Raw genomic sequence first — 21053 nt, forward strand, 5'->3', positions numbered from 1 at the left:
TTCTCAGCTTTTAAAAACGTGCTGTCATTCACTTTCGCAGCAAACGCTGATTTCTTCAAGTCACCCATCTCTCCAACACCTACGTGAGCCGGCGGATCCTCAACTGCAGGAGCGATGGTACACCTACCTATCCTTTTGCTTTATTGCTTCCTACAGAATCACAGCTGATAAATGGCATATTATCCTGGATAACTGGGTAATTAAATATTCACCAGGATATGCTTTGAAATGAAAAGATACAAAAAGTGCAATCACCTAATGGGTAAATAAATGTTCACGTCAAGATACTAGTATATTTGTACACGGAAGCCAAGTAATACTTACAGGAGGTCCGGGAAGACCCTGAAGACCAGTGAAGCCTCTGTGGCCCTTCTGACCTCGGTCACCTCGGTCTCCATGATCACCTTTGTCACCTCGAGGTCCTTGGGGTCCCTAGAAAGAGGGTCATGGCGTGGATATTGCTTGGTGAGACTATAATTTACTACAGTTTTAATTTTTACAGTTGTATTTACTACAATTGTGAACACCGTACAAGGATTCCTTATCCATGGGGGACACGTCCCACGATCCGCAGTGGAAGCCTGAACGCTATAAGCATTACATTTTTCCTATACATACATATCTCAGAGTGAGGTTTATAAATTAGGCACGAATTAAGAGATTAACAATCATGAATAATAAAATAGAACAATTATAACAATATAATAATGTGAATGTGGCCGCTCTCTCTCTCTCTCTCTGTCTTCCTGTACTGTTCTCACCTTTCTTCTGGTGAGGATGTGATATTTGATAAAATGCCTACGTGATGAGATGAAGCGAGGTGAATGACGCAGGCGTTGTGACGGAGTGTCTGGCTACTACTGACCTTCTGATGACATGTCAGGAGGAGGATCGTTTGCTTCCTGACTGCTGTTAACCACAGGTAATGGAAATCCCACAGAGGGAAAGGGGGCAACTGTATGAACTAACATAGCTACTTATCTGAATCGGACTGAGAAATTTTTGTCTCTTTTTCTTAAGGAATGAAGGCGTGATCACTAAAAACATAAGATATATAATAAGGCTTTCCTACAGATTCACTTTTTTAAATGTTTGCCCTGCATTCATAGTAAAATGATGCACTTTTAAGTTTGACCTAACCTATCTGAAACATTTTCCAAAGACTGTATTGCACATATTTTCTGATATCATTATGCAAAAATATTGCCACTACACATAGATTCTTTTTTTTTTAAGATTTTATTTATTCATGAGAGACACAGAGAGACAGAGAGGCAGAGACACAGGCAGAGGGAGAAGCAGGCTCCATGCAGGGAGCCCGACGTGGGACTCGATCCTGGGACCCAGGATCACGCCCTGGGCTGAAGGCGGCGCTAACCCGCTGAGCCACCTGGGCTGCCGCCCTACACACAGATTCTTTTAAACTAAAACATGAGTCTTTATTTACTTACGTTACCTCTAAGAAAAGAATGATTATTAAGTTTGCACATGTAGATAAGCTAACTGGATATGACCCCCAAGAATATATTAGAAAGGTGGCCATATGCTAAGAGAGTAGACCGTAAAAGTTCTCACCATAGGAAAATAAAATTTGCATGTATGTGAGATGATGGCTGCTAATTACACTTTCTGTGGTATTGTCATAATCATTTCACAACATATACGTACATCAGTCATTGTGCTACGTACTATAATAATGTTATGTGCCGACTGTATCTCAAACTTGGGGGAAATGAAAAATTGGCAAAGTCTTGCTCAAGCTAACAGAAGAGGAATATCATTATTAAGCACTCTCCTTTAAAGAAGACACAAAGAAATGCCTGTTATCCTTATATCTGCAATATTTGTACCCAAATCCATCTATCCTGATGCTGAGAAACTAAAGAAAAAGCAGTAATTAAGCATCTTCTTGTGGAATAGTAGCTATGCCAAGAGGTAGAAATTATCAGATCAATCTGATCGGTCTTGGGCTGCCTTTTTGTTTGTTGTTCGTTTTTAAGTCTTGGGGACTCAGAAAAGCACCAGGGATCTAGGGGTTCACAGTAATTGGACAGGAGGCATAGGGTCACCTACTTTGAGGACAGCTTCTGTTGTCTTTGGTTTTCCTAAAAGATAATTCAAACTATCAATCTGACTTAGGAGAATGGAAAATATCCTCAAATATATACTGGCTCTTGGGTTAGTTTTTTTTATTAGTTTGTTATTTTGTTTAGTTCTCTTTTTTTAATTTGGACATCCTAACTGTCAAACAGCATGGGAATCTTTTTATAATAAAAATAAGAGTAGATCTCACTTTTATGTATTTTATATAATAATACAAATTTAAATACTAAAATCAGCCTGAATGTTTTCATGTTAGAGAGGTTCTTTTATTTTGGGATGTCCTAGAATTTCATAATTGAAAATAAACCAAACCAGAAAGCACCTATTTAAATTATTAACTAAAATTCATTTAATTATGAAAAATAAACCACATTGTTATGTAAGTAGTTAGAAAATCATTCACTTGACACACCATATAACTGAAATTGTCTCCGATTAGGCTCAAATCAAAGCTGAGAATTATGATTTAGTAATAGATCATGAATTTAACGCTATAATTTTTTCATCATTATAGATATTAATTTTTATAAGTGTGAAAGGAACATGGCTAACAGGCTGCCCGTCAGAGAGGATTCACTCGCAGTAAAACAGCTATATAATAATCATTAACCTGGAAGCAACTGTAAAAGCAAAAAGATTAGAACGTGAGCAGGGTAGTCTAGCTGAAAATATAAAATATTTGACTAGCACTTTTCAAGTTTACAAAGAGATTTCAAGCCCATTTTCCTATGTGATTTTTGGAAAATCTCTAAAAAAAAAGGGCACCATTCCTATTATTTTGAGAGAAACCTGTGACTCCACAAGTCCTTATTGACTATTGAAAGAATTCACAGTTAAATTTAGAGGACATATGTTAAAATTATAAAACAAACACAAACTTCTGGATATTAAAGTAATACTTTAATCTTCATTTTTGAATCTTAAATTGTGCTCCTTTGAGGATATATATATATACACACACATATACATATACACATACATGTACATACAATAGATGTGTGTGTATATATGAGAATATTTTTATTTTTAAAGAATAATTACTTTACTTACAAGTAAGCCACGTTTTCCGATTCGACCAGGTGGTCCTACAGGGCCCCGAGAACCCTAGAAGAAATTTTCACAAAAATCGGTATGTAAAAAATATTACATATAGATACATAATTCAAAAATAGGTAAGTTGGATACTTATATATGGTTTATGTATATCCCTGTGTATATTCTTATGGCTAATGGATTAAAATCAAACCAAATGTCCTTAGGTGTAAGAATGTGCTCACTACAACTCCGATGACACTTCTTTAGTCAACTTTATTAACTGATTTCACTGAATGACGATCCTCCTTAGTGGATTATGCTAAGACATTACTAGCATAAATTTAACATGATGCACACGTATTACATTTCCTATACACCCCAACATCGTTAGATGATGAAATTCAAAGCATCAGGATTTTTGAATATCTAGTGGAAGTCAAATGTTTTCTGTTAAGATTAACAACAATTTAAGTCATAACTGACTGTTTATCATTCTTTGTTTAGAGTCCTTGATCCAGGGTGCGTGTACGATTAAGTCCAGGCTCACATGTAGCTCCCTGAGGTGTAACTGTCGGTATGAAACTGGGTCTCCTTACCGGATCTCCTCTTTGTCCTGCATCTCCTGGAGCACCGACAGGGCCCGGGGTTCCAGGGGCACCCTGAGAGCCCGGCAGACCTGCAGGTCCCGGGTCTCCACGATCACCCTGAAGAGAATAACCATGGGATTATTCTTTTCATATTTATCATCAAACAGCGGCATTCTATACCCTCATGCTATTCGCGGTAAGAAAACATATGCCTTTTTTAAAACCTTATTTTCATATTTCAACGTATATTTTTCTTAAATATTTTACTTATGTTTACTTCTTAATAAATCAAACTGAAAAGAATATTTCCCCAATTCCAGTTCTCCCTCCCCTCACTCTCACCCTACTACCATCACAGTCAAGATTGTAGTGTATACCAGTGTCACCTCCAGAATTTAGCGTGTTTTTTACACCAAAGAGTCCTCAAGAGGAGTATCCATTCACTTGGGATAAATAAAGACTTTCCAGAGTGTGAGAGCTGGGAGAAATTTAAGGAACCCGTTTTCTAGACTTTCAATTCCACATGTGTTCTCTCAGACAACTGACCTGAAGTATCCTTCCCTATTTCCTCTTTAATAATCACCCCTCTCTCATTTTATGAAAGAAAAAGTATTCCAATCTCTCTACAATCTTACTATGGTGCAATGCCCCGGGGAGGGACACCTCTATGGACTTTTCTAGAACGCAGAGTTCACTTGGGAATAAAGCAACGAGATACTTGGAAAGAAAGAGGCTGTTCCTTATTTTATCCAAGTGACCCAACTATGACAAGGCTCCAAATCTCGTCTCCTCGGGAAGTCAGACGTGAGATAATTGCTATATGAATATGTACTGTCATGATTATTTGACTTGAAAAATGAAGTCAGACCTATTCTGCTGACAGAAATTAAGTCTTAATTTGACTGGTTAGTTTGGCAACCGGGATAAACGCTGGCAATTCGGCTGGAGAACAGACATATGATACATCAGGTAAGCAAAACTGGCAAATATGAGTTTGAAAAAAATGTATTAAAAGCACATACACATTTAGACTTTACCAATGATTACCTCTTTTCCAACTATTTAAACTTAGGATTAAAATAAAATGTGATGGCAACTTAAATTGTGCATAGGGGTTCACAGATTTTCAAAATTATACCAGGGACCACATTAGCAAAATCTTTGAAGACCACTACCTTGTACGATGTATGCTGACCAAGGGGGAAACCCAGGTGCCAGGAGAATCTGCGTTCCCTAGCTTTATGGCAGATGAGGCGAGGGCTTACTCAAGATGCCTTAAAACTCTTTCTCTTCGAGTGCCTACTAGATACTCTAAACATGTTACTGAATGCAAGTATTAATCGTATTTAAACTATTTGAAAACGGAGGTTCAGGAAATTTGTTCAAGGCTGCACTGCTGGCTGCTTAAGGAATCGAGCTTCCCGGCAAAGTCTGTCTGAATATACAGGCCTTTTGGCCACATGATGAGCTGCAAAGTGAGCAGAGCCAGTGTGTCATAACAGATGTTAAATCGGGGAACTGATTTTTTTTTGCCTTCCGTGGACTGATACGCAGTCTAAGACGACCATGTGACTACCCCAAAGGGACTGGGCCTTCAGACGAGGCTGGGGATGTTTTCAGGTCAGCATATGTCATGATATTTAATACACACCATGGGATATGTAACAGGCAGAAAGCCACCTGGTTTATTTTCTCATGGGGCATTCACTTTAGGAGATGAGTAGAGAAATTTAGATGTCACACAGCGATGCTTCTGCTTCCATATATTTGTGAATGAGTGTGACACTTAGACTACTTCCTCTGTATCCAAAGCCTTCATGTTACATCAGCTATGAAAGCAATTTGCTTTCCTACAATTAATAATAAATGCCGTCTCACTTTGCTGTGTACTCAAGTCTCATTTCATTTACCTAAATAATGACCTTAAAAAAAGGTAGCTACTATCAGAAAAATCAGGACTGCCCCAGAGCTATGAAAGAAAGGGCAAATTTTACTCTTCAGTCTTACAAAGGTTTCAAATTTACATTAGTGCACATTTCTAATCAGCGAAATTGCCCTTACACGTTCCCCAACAGCACCGTCCCGTCCCGGAGTACCATCGTTACCAGCTGGACCCTATAAAGAATCATATTTGAGAAATGAGTTAACAGAGTAATGAAACAAAAATCTCATTCCAAGCGCCAGAAAAATTACAGCATGTTTTCCACCTCTGTTCTATAAAGTGTAAATCAGCACTTATGGAAATTCTAGTAGAAGAAAGTCTTGGGCCATCTTTTCTACTGCTTGGAATTGCTTCTAAAATTATTAACACATTCTTACTTGTTTTAGTGCCAATTTTAATACAGTTTTATTGAAGACATTGCATTTTCCACTTACGATACAGTGCTTATAAAGTGCGGTGTTATTGCCTTGCCCTGTGCACATATCCCACACTCAAGCATTGAGAACTTCCATTTACTATGGCAGCTTGACTTTAAAACCGTCGTGGAACCTGCTATGAATCTGGGTCCTTCCGTGCTCTGTGTGGAACAACACTGAATCTGCTCTTCAAGGGTGGGCCCGGGAAGGCAGCCCCAGGGGAGGGCCACACCAGGGAAGCCCCCCATGCACTCAGGCACGCGTCCTGCACTTAACTTAAATTTCTTCATTTCTACTTTTTATTTTATTTTATTTTATTTTATTTTTTTTTTTTCTACTTTTTATTTTAAAACAGGGGGGATAAACCTCAAATCCTTTGAAATTTTATTCTTGGAATTTTGTGGTTTGTATTACCAGTAAATGGTTTTCCTCCCTTTCGTATCTTAAGCTTAGCCAAACAATATCCTTAAAGTTTTAAAACAATCGTGTTTAGATATTAAATAACATTTTTTAGAATATACATTCTTCTCTCCCTATATTACTTTGATTTTTTTTTTCAGGACTATATTTTTATCATTTGATCAAAAATTGCTCTGAAAGGTATGGTTTCAAGAAAATGTGACACTGTCTGGTGACTTATTCATTAAAGCACAGAACAGAGGAGATTCCAACCTATAACTTCACAAATCACCTTTCAAGCATTAACTTCCTCTCAGATGAGCCTAAGGGAACATGACGTGCATGATGTTACCTTCTAGTGATATTTAGGTAGAATGATCTCACCTTACTTTTCTCTTTTCACAAGCTGTAATAGTTCTATTAATCCTATTACCACAAAACTTGGCGATTTTGAGAAATATGCCATTATAGAGTGAAATAACAAGAAAAGATTAATTACTGTGTCTGTTCACCTTCAAAACAATTTGGTAACAACCTAAATCCACTAAAATACTTGGCTCCAGACCAGATGAAGGTCAGTGCGAAGACACCCATCTTACTTCCTTCTCCTTCTGTCGTCATTTACACAACTCTCCAGGGAAGCAAAGAACACCACCAAAAAACTTCAAGGCAAATGCACAATTTCTAAATTTCTGAATTGATTTCTAAATAAAAGAAATATTGTCCCCATGCCACCCGGATAATTTTCTCTGTGGCACTCACTTCAGGGCCAGGCTCCCCTACGGGGCCATTTGAGCCTGGGGGTCCCACAGGTCCAGGCGGACCTTTATCTCCTGGTGCGCCGGTAGGTCCTACTTTTCCTGGTGTGCCCTGAAATAAAAGTATAAGTAGGTCAATCAACCACTTCCGAAGAAATGTAAGAAAGCTGGTTTCCAGAAAGGCTCTGTTTATTCAAATGGCACTCCAGTCCCTCCTTCTATAATATTAATTATCCACTATCCCAAACCTCCTGTCACCCTAGCACCTTCCTAGAGGCAAGCTCCCTTCTCACATTCATTCTGACATACCAGAGGGACCAGGAAGTGCCCTCTGCCACCACCTCAGGTGTGTATTTTTGGTTTCAATCCCATGCCCTGTGGTCAATCCTGGCTGCTCTCTTGGAACCTGCATCGTTGGTAAGACAGGCTCATCCACATTCACTCCCGCTCTCTCGACTCACTATTTCTGGATCCCGGCACTTGGGTTTCACTGTCACATTGGGAGGTGTTACTTTTGGGTCTGTGGCTCACTTCTGGTAACAACAGGATACCCCCTAACTCCTGGTTTGCGAGTTCAGATCTCTACCCACATTCTTCCAGTTCCAAGGTCCCAGCAGGACACCTCTCTGTCTACATTCCATATAAAAACATCATTTTTCTTCCACAAGCATGTAAACTTTCAGCAGTAATATTCAATCTCTTCAAAGCTAACAGTAAGTCCAACTTTTATCCACACTCCGGGGACTATGAGGTCTTTAACACGCTCCAGGGAAAAGGAGAGTGCTGTCAGAGTCCATCTTCATAGCTCACCCCACTTTCACCTCCAATGTTGCTCTGGCTCAACTACTCCTTCCCTTTGATGATTTATGAAAACTTGCCCTCTGAACCGTGAAATACAGATGCTTTTGTTAACATTAACATGTTGATTTAACAAGAGGCTAGCTGCTCACGAGGAGATTGTCCCCCTTCTCTGGCTCTGTGAGTACTTTTAATCTTTAAAGAAAGATTTAGAATCACCCCAAATCCATATCCTTATTTGTCTACTTCTCTGGTCCCAGGGTTAAGTAAATATATTTTTCAAAGACTTTGCAAGGTTCTTAAGAAAAGAATTTGACATTCAAAGTCAAAGGTTTTTAAGATAGTCAGAGTTTGTATCTAAGAAAGACTTTATTAAGGAAAAAAGAGATAAATTCTCTCTTTACAAATTATATTGCAATAATCACTTGAAATGCTGACCAACGTGGCCACTCACCGCTGGGCCTGGCAAGCCAGGCATGCCTCGCTCCCCACGCTGCCCTGGCATGCCCACAATTCCTCTCTGTCCAGTAGTGCCTGCTGGACCAGGGGGGCCATCTGGACCCTAATTTCAAGGATAAACTAATTAGGAATTCTCCAGGGTAAAACCTTATGCAAGGAACAGATTCAGATTCCAGCTCTACTGGTCTTTCAGTACAAGAAAAAAATTCTGTTTTGTAAGATATGAATAGTCAACATTTATTCTCCACACAGAGCCCTAACATTGTTTAAAGGTGGCTCACTGGCTTCTGAGAAACTTGGAAGAGTACTGTGAATTTTGAAGGAATAAAAGAGTTAACTATTTAGGCAAAGATTTCTCTTCTTTTTGAAAAGACAAAGAAATTTCTAAAATAAAGAAATAGTAGTCTAGCAACACACATTAGTGCTTGAGATACTTAGATATCAAATAAAATAATGTATTTTAAAAAACACTTCTCTATACAGCACGGATATTTAACAAAGAGTGTTTTCTTGTTTAGTTTTTGAACACCACAGGCATTATTGTTACATTTTTATTATAAATTTAAAAATATATGGCATAAGGATTTATGAGAGTAGCCAGGTTGATGCATAAACAGTTTCTCTGTGGCAGTGACTATTACAGATTTCTAATGGTAAATATCTTTGTTAGAGCTGGCCGAAAACAAAGATGCCAAACTTACAGGTTGCCCATCTTCTCCTGGGTCTCCTTTGTCTCCTGGGCCACCAGGGGGGCCAGCTGGTCCTCGATCTCCCACTCGCCCATGAGAGCCGGGGTCCCCACGAAGACCTGGAGGTCCCTCCTTCCCAGGTTCCCCTAGGGGCCCCGCAGGTCCCGGAGCTCCCTAGTAGAAGATAGAAACCGCGGGGCAAAGTGGAAGCAACATTAGAGCCCTTAATGCAACGGCCCCTCAGGTCCATTTTTCCTGTTAGATAATCATTCGGTAGATTTAAACAAGATTAAACAAAACACAGCTGCAGATTCATTTCCCGAAAAGAAATCTAAATTATTTGCAATTGCCTTTGAGTTAATATCGAAAGTATACTGAAATTAACTTGGATTTTCAAAGTTCTTAAGACTTTGCTCCATCAATGCATATATAACATTTTTTTCTGTCTGACCAGATCTTATCATTAAAGAATAACATTAAACAAAGCTTCAGAGAGATGCTTCCTAACTGAAGGAAATGGCTATTAGCACACAATACCATCAGAATTTAGTATCCAAATGGAATAGTAGTCAAGCACTGAGGTTCAAATGCTCTTGTAAATAAGTGACTCCAAAACACACTAGATGATTAAAGACAAATTTGCTATGACGGGATACCAGTACGTATGAATTATTAGGATAATGGTTGTTAACATGGGTTAACTAACTATTAAGGATTAAATAAAACCATAAACAATAACTCAAATATATATTATCTATATAATGTGTATATACGTGTGTTTTTGTGTATTCTCATGTGTGTGTATGCGATTATTACCAATGATTTGAGTTACTGAATTGACTTACAGGAGGGCCTGGAGGTCCAACTCTGCCGGCAGAACCAGGAAACCCTGTTGCACCCTAGAAATATAATATCATATAAGCAATTTTAAAATAACTATTAATTATATACACTTTTGGGGATCTATTTTTTTCACAGGGATATTAGGCTTCAGATCCCCTTCATTGTTGTAAACAATGTATTTTTTTCTTGTATCCTACGTTTTTAGAATGGATCTGAATTAACCGGTAGGAAGGACACTAGTTTTCTCTTTCTACTTTCCATTTATCTTGCACGTCTACCAGGATACTCAGGGCTAGCGCTAGCATCACATTAATCTGCATAACAGAGTTCTGTTGAGCTGTTCCCAGTATCCATTACCTCTTCCGCAGGTAATATATTCTTTATGTTATATGTGAGGCAGCTGGGTCTCCAAGATCATAAACTAATTGCAACTCAGATCTTCCCACTTAAGTGCCCTTTCCACTGCAGTTTACTTATACAAATAAAAATTTGTTACAACTTCAGATTAACTTTAAAATGGCCACAAGGTGCTAGAGGTCTGTGACTAGCTGTGCGTAATTCCCAGAACTTCAAACCAACTTACAGGTGGACCCTGAGTTCCTCGGCCACCTTTGAGTCCAGGAACACCATTAGGACCCTACATAGAAAGAAATGAACAAAAAATCACTTATAGTAAAACAAGATGGGCTAAACACAAAGTCTAAACATTGGGCACATGACTCAAGTTATTGGTTTTGTTTTTCTTTTCACTTACATGAGGTCCCGGGGACCCTGCTAGACCTTGTGGTCCAGGAGAGCCAGCATCTCCCTTCTGCCCTGGCTCGCCAGGCTCACCTTTCACTCCAGGCTGCCCATCGGGACCCTGTATCAATTGTAATAAATAAGCCATTGATTATAACACTTATAGACCAGTTATTTCACAGTAATTATTACTAACATATCATTTAACCGAACATTTTTAAATGGTGCTTTGTAATCAACATGAAGCTCAGAAGAAAAAAATTCCCTAATGAGATCTTTGAAGACCATCTGAACAAATAAGTCATCCCATCCCATTTTTATAACAACAAATAAGTATAAAATTTGAAATAATGCAAACTCATCCATTTTAGTGGCAGTCATGAAAGAATTAAAAATGAGAATATTGCCTAGAAAACTGTAAACGTTCCAGCATCTCTGATGTTGTACCTTCAATACATATGACAATGATAATCAAGTAAATTTATTGCTATAACAAGAAGAGTGTTCGCTGTAAATTAGAGATACTTGAAAATTATACCTGAGGTCCAGCAAAACCAACAGCCCCGGTTGGGCCATTTTCACCACGAGAACCCTAGGAGAACACAAAGATTACTGTGGCTTTCACACTTTACTCTAAATAGAAACAGTATTTAAAAATACCATTATATTACATTTAGATTTGTGGTGTCTTTAAATGTATATATAGATGAATTAGATGTATTTCTTGAGGAAGACTTTTAGGCTGATATAGAGATCCTAGGGCCATAGAACAAAATTTCCAAGGTCTGAAGTCTCTAAAAGGTTTCTTAATTATTAAGTAAATGAGCTACTTACCTAGATTTAATAGGTTGCATAGAAATAACAGACTGGTAAGTTTTTGAGTTTAATGAGAGAAGTAAATGCTGAAAACTAAGAAGTTATAAATAAGCCTGAAGCAACAGGCGTGGTTTTATATAAATAGCAAGACAAAATGATGCACTGTTTTACTGCTCACTCCCCTTCTAGAACACATCAAAATACTGCCACTTACGGGATTGCCACGGGAGCCAGGAGGGCCAACTAAACCTCGAGGGCCAGGTTCACCCTAGAAAGCAGATGTTAGATGGTTATTGTCCAAAGCGGGAGCAGAATATAATGCAACTGGAGGACCCTGAGCACGAAGAGCAGGGCAGACAGGGGAGAGAGCGCTGAGACGACCTGGCCCAACCACCACACTTTATGAAACAGAGAACACTATGTGGAAGAGCTATCATACAGACTTCCTGATCCTGAGCCCACAAAATAGGAAATTTACGATACTACCTTTTCTCCAGTGGGACCTGCAGGACCTGGAGGACCCAAGGGGCCGGGAAGACCCTGTCAATGAACAGAACACAGGCACACTGAAGACGGGAATGCATGGAATGCTCCATGATTAAACAAGGGAACTGTTTTGTTACAGCTTAGCTGCTCTTGCAAAACGTTGTCTATAATAAATATATAATGTGTATATTCTTAAGATTTTTCTACTTACTTTAAAACAATTTCCTGGATTCTCTCCACAAAATGCTTTAATCTCTTTCATCCACCTCAACTCATCCATACATCATACCATCTTCAAAACATTAGTTCTAAGTTAACACTATTCTTCTACAATGTTTCTGTGTTTCTTGGCCTATTTAATTTTGAAATTTGAGTATAGATTGAAAAATGTTTTTCTTCTTTTGTCTAGAATATCATATTCTTAAATTATATAAACAAAATACCACTTTTTTTTTTTTAAGTAAAACTGTGATAAAGCATTGAGTTTTCTACATTCTCCTAAGATTACAAGGAGTGCAACTACCCAAATACGCTGTGGTTGGGGTTCTTTATGCTCAGAGCTTAGGGAGCTATCACACAAGGGTTCAAACCGGGTCTTCTTGAAATGTGGTCACAATCTTTAAACTGGACTATTATTAGGGACACCTGGTGGCTCAGTGGTGGAGCGTCTGCCTTTGGCTCAGGGAGTGATTCCCGGGGCTCTGGGATCAAGTCCCGCATCGGGCTCCCCGCATGGAGCCTGCTTCTCCCTCTGCCCGTGTCTCTGCCTCTCTCTCTCTCTCTCTGTGTCTCTCATGAATAAATAAATAAAATCTTAAGAAAAAAATTTAAACTGGACTATATTAGAGTCTTTTCCAGAACAAGTTTTCTATTATATGTGCATTGCCTCTTCATATGCGGCCCACATATATTCTTTTGTAATTTAACTTTTGTATGTATTATGGAAGGCATTTAAGGAATAAAAATGACTTCTTAAATTTATATTCTACTAAGAACACGAGAAAACCGTGATCTTATACTCTCTAGATCTATAATGGAACAATATTCTTTCAATAATTTACCTAATATATTTCCTCAAAGAACTGGATTATATATAAAGATCACTTGATTAAATTCTCCCATTTTTCTTCTTACAGAGAAAACACATCGTCCATTTTTTTCCCTTTAGTATGAGTTTACAACAAATGGTCTGCTCTGCTTCCTCCCTAAAGCAATGTATTGTCCTGACTGAAAACAAAGCAGTCATTGTTTACGTCCTGTTTCTCTTCCACTGCACTTGCAAAGTCAGTTCATAGAACAATAGCTACCTATTTCAGATTTCATCTTAAAATAAACTGTTAATGCAACACTCCTTCAACCAGCACTGCACTGCTTCACTATGCACCACAGGCCATCTCTGACATAAGATACAAACAATAGGCCAGATTAACTTAGACCTTTTTTTGAAATACGAAATCAAATATTAGAGTCAATCCAAAGGCGAGAAACATCTCATGTTCATAATTTGCTCACCCTTAAGGAGACTTTCAGAAAAAGAAAAAAAGAATAAAGGGATAATTACCACTAAAAACTAAAAACTTTTCTGTATTTTACTTTATTTTCCTTATCAAAAGCTAATACAATCAATGCGTTAACAATGGCTCACTGTGCAGAATCCATGTGTTAACGATGGTTCCATGTGAGTTTTATAGTACAAGTACTCTTGCCAGGGCACAGCATGACAATTAACAGCAAACCATGTCATACTGAAACAGAAATTATTCATCAAATATCAGGAATTATTCCAGGAAATGCTGAATGTCTGAGCAACTATATCTATCCCCTCTTACATGACAGAATAATTTCTTCATGTCTAAAATATTATATTCAATCTGTCCTTACAAATGCAAATGAATTCTACTTCTGAGGATGGAAAGCTTGTTAAAGGTCAATGCCCCAGGGGTGAACTGTCCTTTGCATTTCACTTCTTCATCCTCCTTAGATGAAAGCATTAATAATGATTCATTGTGCAGTCATTTTCTCACCCATAAATCCAGCATATTGAGAAATAGTTACCTCAACTTGGCTACTCTGCAGAACTCTACTTGCCTGCCCTGGGATGAGGTCTAGAACAGCTCATTATATTAACACTTGAACAAAAATAAACATTGCATAAGAAATAAAAAGAAAATGGAGAAAGGTAAAGCCCCCCCCCCCCGCTTAAAGCACTGTTCTCATATGCACAGTAAATTGTGTTTTATTTCATTCCCTCAACAATGACTACTTTTTGGCCTGCTTTAATTCAACGTAAGCAAAATGAGTATCCATGATTGATCAACATCAAATCTCAAAATTCATCATTTTCCAAGCCCTGGCCATATGGAAACACAATGAACTTTATTTTGGAAAGTTCATGCAAATTCATGTAATAATGATAATGTTGATTCCTAATTTAGCTGGGAAAAGGAATGATCTCACTTACTCTTGCTCCATCATTTCCAGCTGTTCCTTCAGCACCCTTCTCTCCTATGCCACCCTGGGAAAACACACAAAATACCATTTGTTCACTCAATTGTTTTTTTTTCTCTCAATTTTATGGAAGCTTCATGAGGGCAGGAGCTTATCTCTCTTGTGCATAGCTATATCCCCTTGAGCCTAGAAAAGTGACTGGCACTCTGTATTTTTCTTAATAAGCATAGATATTGAAAGAAAGAGAGAGGAAGGAAGAAAGGAAAGAAGAAAGGAAGGAGGGAGGAAGGGAGGGAGGGAGGAAAGGAAGGAAGGAAGAGAGGGAGCGAGGGAGGGAGGGAGGGAGGGAAAATTGACTGGTGACTTAGGATAATAGAAGTAAAAGCCTAGACAGGAAATAACTTTCAGTAGGAATTTACAAAGTCTAAATGAATGAACTAAAACAAAACGAGACAAGACAAAACAAAACACAGACTTACTCTGTCACCCTTGGGGCCAGGAGTTCCTGCAATTCCTCTTTCTCCTGGCATACCTTGAAGACCTGGTGGGCCTGTGTCTCCAGGGGTCCCAGATGGTCCTGGACTGCCCTAAAATGAACCAACAATAAGTGACCTCACCAGTACAGTATTAAGATTGAGCCACATGAAATTTCTCTGCTGGTAGGTCAAAAATAGTTGAATATCAGCAATTTCATATGGTTCAACTTAGTGCATTTATTTTTCATTTATGAAAATTATCTCTGAGGTCATTTTTTGAAATAAAAAAAAAACTTCGCCTTTCTGATTGTTGGTTTATGTTTTCAACTTTTTTCTTTGGGGAAATTGAGCATCAATTGAAATAAAATAACAGTTGCCTTTCTTTACCTTGGACAACATCATGGGGATCCTAATGAAGAAAGAAGACATTATTTTTAGAGAGTACTTCACTCTCACTAATGAACCCATGACATTAAGCTTGCTTATAGGTTAAATCAGTGATTAAATTAAAACAGATCCTATGTAATCACTCTGGGCCTTGAAGATGATAAGGGATCTAATGACACATGATCATGAAAAATTCTACTTTAATTGTTTATATTAAAGTTGGCCACTTTATTTTCTATCAATTTTAAGTGGCACCCAAAGGAAATGGTTTTTTGCCTTATGATGTATTTTACTTTCAGATTTCAAAAATGACATACTTTATGGTTAGTAAGCAGAACTGTGGAACCGGAGACCAAAAAAAGGGGAGCATATAATTAGGACTATCTCTTAATAAATTACACGGTTTTCTATGTATTGCCTCTGCTTATTAACAGAATTATACAATTTTCTGTTTATTGCTTCTGCTTATTAACGGAAGTCACTAGTAAAAGTCATATAAATAAATATTAGGAATGGGTTTCTTTTTTTTTTTTTTTTTTTCATTTTTTTCTTTTTTTTTCATTTATTTATGATAGTCACACAGAGAGAGAGAGAGAGAGAGGCAGAGACACAGGCAGAGGGAGAAGCAGGCTCCATGCACCGGGAGCCTGACGTGGGATTTGATCCCGGGTCTCCAGGATCGCGCCCTGGGCCAAAGGCAGGCGCCAAACCGCTGCGCCACCCAGGGATCCCAGGAATGGGTTTCTATAGGAGAACGTATCACCATGTACACTAAACCATAAATTCCATCACAGAAAAGAGACTTCTTTTCAGCTGACTCTTTAGTGCCAGGAAAAAGCCTCGTAGATGCTTACTGAAAATTTGTTGAAGAAGAAAATGATATAATTGAATTATCTTGTAACAACAAGAGAAATACATCCTAGTTGTGTCCTGCGTTTATCAGGCTGTAAAACTATCTAGTGCAGAGCTGGCTGCCACACTTACTTTTGGGCCGTCAGGGCCGTGGCCTCCAGCCATTCCCTTCTCCCCAGGGAGTCCGGTTATTCCTGGTTCTCCTCTCTCCCCCGGGTTTCCGCGTTCTCCCTAGAGCAACATCAGGATGGCAAACAATCTTAGAGACTGATTTAAAAATGGGTTAAAAATGTTTCTGAAAATCTGGAAAACTGCTTCCACTGGAGAAAACCTGAGAAAGGAGCAACTATTGAGGCTTGATTTTCTAGTTTAGTGATTTGAACTTCAAGGAAGGATATGCTAGTTGCACAGCACAAAACATAAGATTGATTTTCATCAAGTGAAAAAATTTTAATTCTTAAAGCCCAGTTTATGATAAAAGATGTTTTATTTCAATGGAAGGCAATGGAAACAAAGTGAATGACAAAGGAGAAAATACTCACTCTAGGTCCTAATGGGCCAACTGCTCCAGGATCTCCAGGAACTCCCTATAAGATATAATTTTAAAAATTCTAAGTAATGCTTTGAGCTAAATTTTAGGCATTTATTAGAAATCTTCCCATATCACATACCAAATTTCTTTTAATGTACTACTAGAAGTTTGAATAAACCCATAACATTAAGAAAAATATGCATACTTTTATAAATGAGGGGATATCCCATACATTGGATGGAAATATTTTTCCAGAAAAAAAATGTTTATTACACCTGAATGTTTGATTTTGGGCAATGAAAACAAGCAAAATATTATCTCACAAATGTAGTGCACTGGTTTTTTTTAGAGACAACAACACATATAGTAATTTTATTTCCTAATGAAAAAAATTTTAACAGAGGAAACTGAAATAAAAGGCAATAAAGAACTGATCTTTTCTTTTTAAGATCTTATTTATTTGAGAGAGAAAGCACAGCAAGCGAGAGACAGCATGAGTGGGGGGTTGGCGAGCAGACTCCTCACGGAGCAGGGGCCTGAGCAGGTCTCTACCCAGGACGCAGGGGACCATGACCTGAGCCAAAGGCAGACACTTAACCAACTGAGCCCTCCAGGCACCCCAGGAGCTGATCTTTTAAACAGAACCAGTTCAATTCAACTTAGTAAATATCTCTTGACTATATACTGTGGACCATGTACTCTGCTGGGAATTATGGGTTCAAACTAGTGCAGTCGTGACTCTTAGAAAAGTTTCAGTTTGCTCTTACTAAAGGAAAGTTTGTCAAAAAGTTCAAAACCTCTCTCTTCAGTTAAAAATAATAACCAATGACAAAGAAAGCTGTTGTGTCATCAAAGACTGGGATGAAAACTAAGGTAGAAGTGGGGTTGGTCCTGAATGTGAGATTTTAAGAATAATTTAATCAAATTATTTATTTTTCATTTTCCTTTTTACGTATGCTAGTGGGTCATATGTGGCTTAAAAGAAAACCTAAGTATAAACAAATCTGAGCGTTCTTTCCATAATATTTTATCTCATAAGAATACACTGCGGTAGCTTAGTCGGCATTATGTGGTGTATTGTAGGATACATAAGTAATGGTACATCTGGCAATTATGAAATACAGTAGAGCTTACAATTTTGTGGCAGATAGTGCGTTATTCATAGTGTCTTGATTTATATGATAACACCCTATAATATTTTGAACAGAGTATATTTTTTGACAAAGTAACATATTTCTGATAGTTTGGATAACAGATTATAACCACTACTGTCTACGTTTGCAAAATGTTAACCTCAATATACTCAATAGGTCTGATTCCACTGTAATCCTCCATGAGAAATTCTCCTTTGTGTGATACAAGAGCTCACACGGATATGTCTTAACTAGAGGGATCAGTGTCCATCCTCCAACCCCAACCCAGGATGATGCCGGAGGAAGGGAAGCGTGAAGAAGCACATGCTGTCCTTGGACAGTGACTTCACATCCTCCAAAACGAGGCCAGCTTTTCCTCCTCACGTAGCTCAATACAAGCTGCTAGCAGTCCCACTAGAACACCACTGCTTCTGTTGACTTAGTGACCTGCCTCTTATGTTATGTCACGAAACGGAAGAGCCAACCATGCTAGCAAAAGAGCTTTCTTCACTTCGAGACCAAAGGGAACAGCTAAAGGCAGAAGTAAAAAATATAGAGTGTGACCCACAAGTTGCGGAAGAGTTACATCAAGCAAATAAAGTGGCCAAAGAAGCTGCTAACAGATGGACTGATAATATATTTGCAGTAAGATCTTGGGCCAAAAGAATATTTGGGTTCGAAGAAAATAAAATTGATAAAAATTTTGGAATTCCAGAAGACTGTGACTACATAGACTAAAATGTTCAATGTTGGTAAAGGATCTGTGTACTTGTGAATATGTAATTTTTAAAATCTTATCGAACTAAATGTACTGAATTGCCATTAACCTATATTTGTGTTTATCATTTTATTTTATACTTTACTCTTCCGCCATCTTGCTCCTCCCCCCTATTTTATACTTTATTTAAAATTAATAAAATGATAAACACAAAGTATAAAGAGGGGAAAAAAAGTTCCTTTGTTCCTCAAATAAACTCAGTTCCTCAGTTCTTCAGTTCCTCAAACTCTGCTTTTTACTAAAAAAAAAAAGAAACAAAACAAAAGCTGTATCAAGCAGGCCTCCAGTCTTATCCCCTGAAATGTACTGTCCTCCTTGTGGTGTGGTCTTCCTAAAAGTCCAATCCCTAAAAGCACTACTCCCTGCTTGAGAGCCCTTCATCATCTCCCGTTAGAAGAATCAGAACCAATTACATTCACATTCAGACTTTATGTAATCTGGCTCCTGATTGATCATCCAGCCTCATCTCCACCTCTGCGTTTACTCTGCATTCCTGACTTACTAGTTTTCTCAGAGTCTTATTCTGATCAGCAAGACCTTTGCACCTGCTGTTACAATTTCCTGGAGTATTTTATTACCTTCCCTCCTACCCTCTTAACTCGTAAAAGATATTACTTAGTCTGGGAAACTTGCTGTAAATCCCCAAATCTGAATTAGGTGAATCTTCTATGTTTCCCCACACACAGTGTCTCCCCAGAAACCCCACATCTCCTACTATGGTGTAATAGAAGGGCTAAGTTCATGTCCATTTTGTTCAGTTGTTTAGAGCCAGGTTAGAGCCAGGGCTTAACACCACTACGCACAGAGTGCTTAGCAAATATTTGTTGAATGGTTAAATGAATGAACAGATCACCCATAGAAAAATAAACTAAATTAACTGATGTCCTGGTAAAATAATAGAAATAAAATAGTATCTGTTATAACCATATAAAGCCTCCCGCCAAACTCTGTAGTTGATAAGATACATGTTCAGTGGGTAAGAACCCAGTCTTGGGAAGCAGATTACCAGAATTCAAATTATACCAGCTTCTGAGTGACTGGGAAAGTCACAAAACATCCGTGGGCTCATTTTCCTCATCTAAAGAATAGGCATGACGCTAGTACCTAGATAGGTAGGGCTGTTCTGGGGATTCCAAGAGACAACATGTATAAAGCAAACCAGAACAGAGCCTCACATATCCTAAGTGATACCGCACACCCCGCCACCTTTTATTACTGCTCTTATTACTGTTTTAAGACTTACCTGGTCACCTGGCTTTCCCCCTTCCCCAGGGGGCCCTGGAGGACCAGGAAGCCCCTACAGGAAAGAAAGAAAATAAAACTGTGAGTTTTCAAAGTTTAACAGGCCACGAGTGTCAGCAGTTCACCTTTTATAACCCACAGAGCCTCCGTGACTCTACTGTCAGGCAAAAGATTGTTTAAACACAAGCAAAGCAGAGTAAGGAGACTATCTTCTACCCTAACGCAGCAGCCGGCCCCTGGATAGAGTCAGACCTTCACTCGCACACCACTTAGTTAAAAAAAAAAAAGATAAGAATCCAACAGGAGATCCTTAACATTTGTCAAGTTCTGTGGGGCTGAAAGCAGTATTTTAGGTTGCTAGTATAGTGCTGAAAGTCACTCCTGAAAACTTTTTTCACCAAAGTATGATTATCCATTATAAAATAATTTCCCATACAATATATTTAGGTAAATCATGAAATTTGTTTAACAATAATTTTAAGACATTTTTCCTTCCTTAAAACTAGATAAATTTTAATATAGTCCAGTAAGACTTATCAAGAACACTCTATAATTTTTAATTTGTTAATAATTTTGGATTTTGATCAGTTTTTCAAGGGAAGTCGATATCTTCTCTTTGAACAAAAATGTTGGGTTTTATCCATTTTATCCATTTACTAAAAGAGGGACTTTTTTCAAAATTGTGGAATTTCACATCATCTGACCATATCTTTTCATATTTTAAAAAAGCAGCTTAATTAACAGTGGAAAAAACAGAAAAGTGAATTTGTGCATACCTGAAAGCCAGTGGGCCCTGGAGGTCCCTGCTCTCCTCTCTCCCCAGCGAGACCCTAAGTCATGAAGGAAAGAAAATCATGAGTAGAGCCTGATCTTTACACTTGCTTCTTGTTTATGTGACCTACTAGAAGAACTGATAGTTGCCTTTTTCCTAATCACATAGTTTTCACTTTAGTCAGATAACAAACCGCATTATAATGAAGTAATTTAATGGTATTGTTTGAATCGATGTTGAGAAAATATCTTCTAAAGCTGGCAAAGATACTGATGACATGTTTATTTTTTGATCCAAAAAATGTCTACAGGATCCCTGGGTTGGCTCAGTGGTTTAGCGCCTCCTTCAGCTCAGGACGTGA

General features: G+C 38.2%; 1 protein-coding gene and 1 long non-coding RNA gene across 5 annotated transcripts in view; one reads left to right on the top strand and one right to left on the bottom strand.

Moving 5' to 3' along the window:
* Positions 1-21053, bottom strand: part of COL5A2 (collagen type V alpha 2 chain) — a 153144-nt gene that overhangs the window by 9743 nt on the left and 122348 nt on the right. For all 4 annotated transcript variants that reach the window (XM_038585079.1, XM_038585077.1, XM_038585076.1 and 1 more), the window contains exons 30-48: positions 20697-20750; positions 19922-19975; positions 16778-16822; positions 16368-16466; positions 15000-15107; positions 14534-14587; positions 12073-12126; positions 11801-11854; positions 11309-11362; positions 10784-10891; positions 10613-10666; positions 10032-10085; positions 9199-9360; positions 8493-8600; positions 7245-7352; positions 5787-5840; positions 3735-3842; positions 3154-3207; positions 325-432 (exon numbers count right to left, since the gene is read on the bottom strand). In XM_038585079.1, the coding sequence (XP_038441007.1) occupies positions 325-432; positions 3154-3207; positions 3735-3842; positions 5787-5840; positions 7245-7352; positions 8493-8600; positions 9199-9360; positions 10032-10085; positions 10613-10666; positions 10784-10891; positions 11309-11362; positions 11801-11854; positions 12073-12126; positions 14534-14587; positions 15000-15107; positions 16368-16466; positions 16778-16822; positions 19922-19975; positions 20697-20750 (1494 nt within the window). The remainder of the gene's footprint in view (positions 1-324; positions 433-3153; positions 3208-3734; positions 3843-5786; positions 5841-7244; positions 7353-8492; positions 8601-9198; positions 9361-10031; positions 10086-10612; positions 10667-10783; positions 10892-11308; positions 11363-11800; positions 11855-12072; positions 12127-14533; positions 14588-14999; positions 15108-16367; positions 16467-16777; positions 16823-19921; positions 19976-20696; positions 20751-21053) is intronic.
* LOC119867862 lies at positions 72-12189 on the top strand. The gene is made up of 3 exons (XR_005384913.1): positions 72-922; positions 3643-3921; positions 11776-12189. It is a non-coding gene; the product is annotated as an uncharacterized LOC119867862 (long non-coding RNA).

The sequence above is a fragment of the Canis lupus genome, chromosome 36, assembly GCF_011100685.1.
Source record: "Canis lupus familiaris isolate Mischka breed German Shepherd chromosome 36, alternate assembly UU_Cfam_GSD_1.0, whole genome shotgun sequence".
Lineage (NCBI taxonomy): Eukaryota > Metazoa > Chordata > Mammalia > Carnivora > Canidae > Canis > Canis lupus.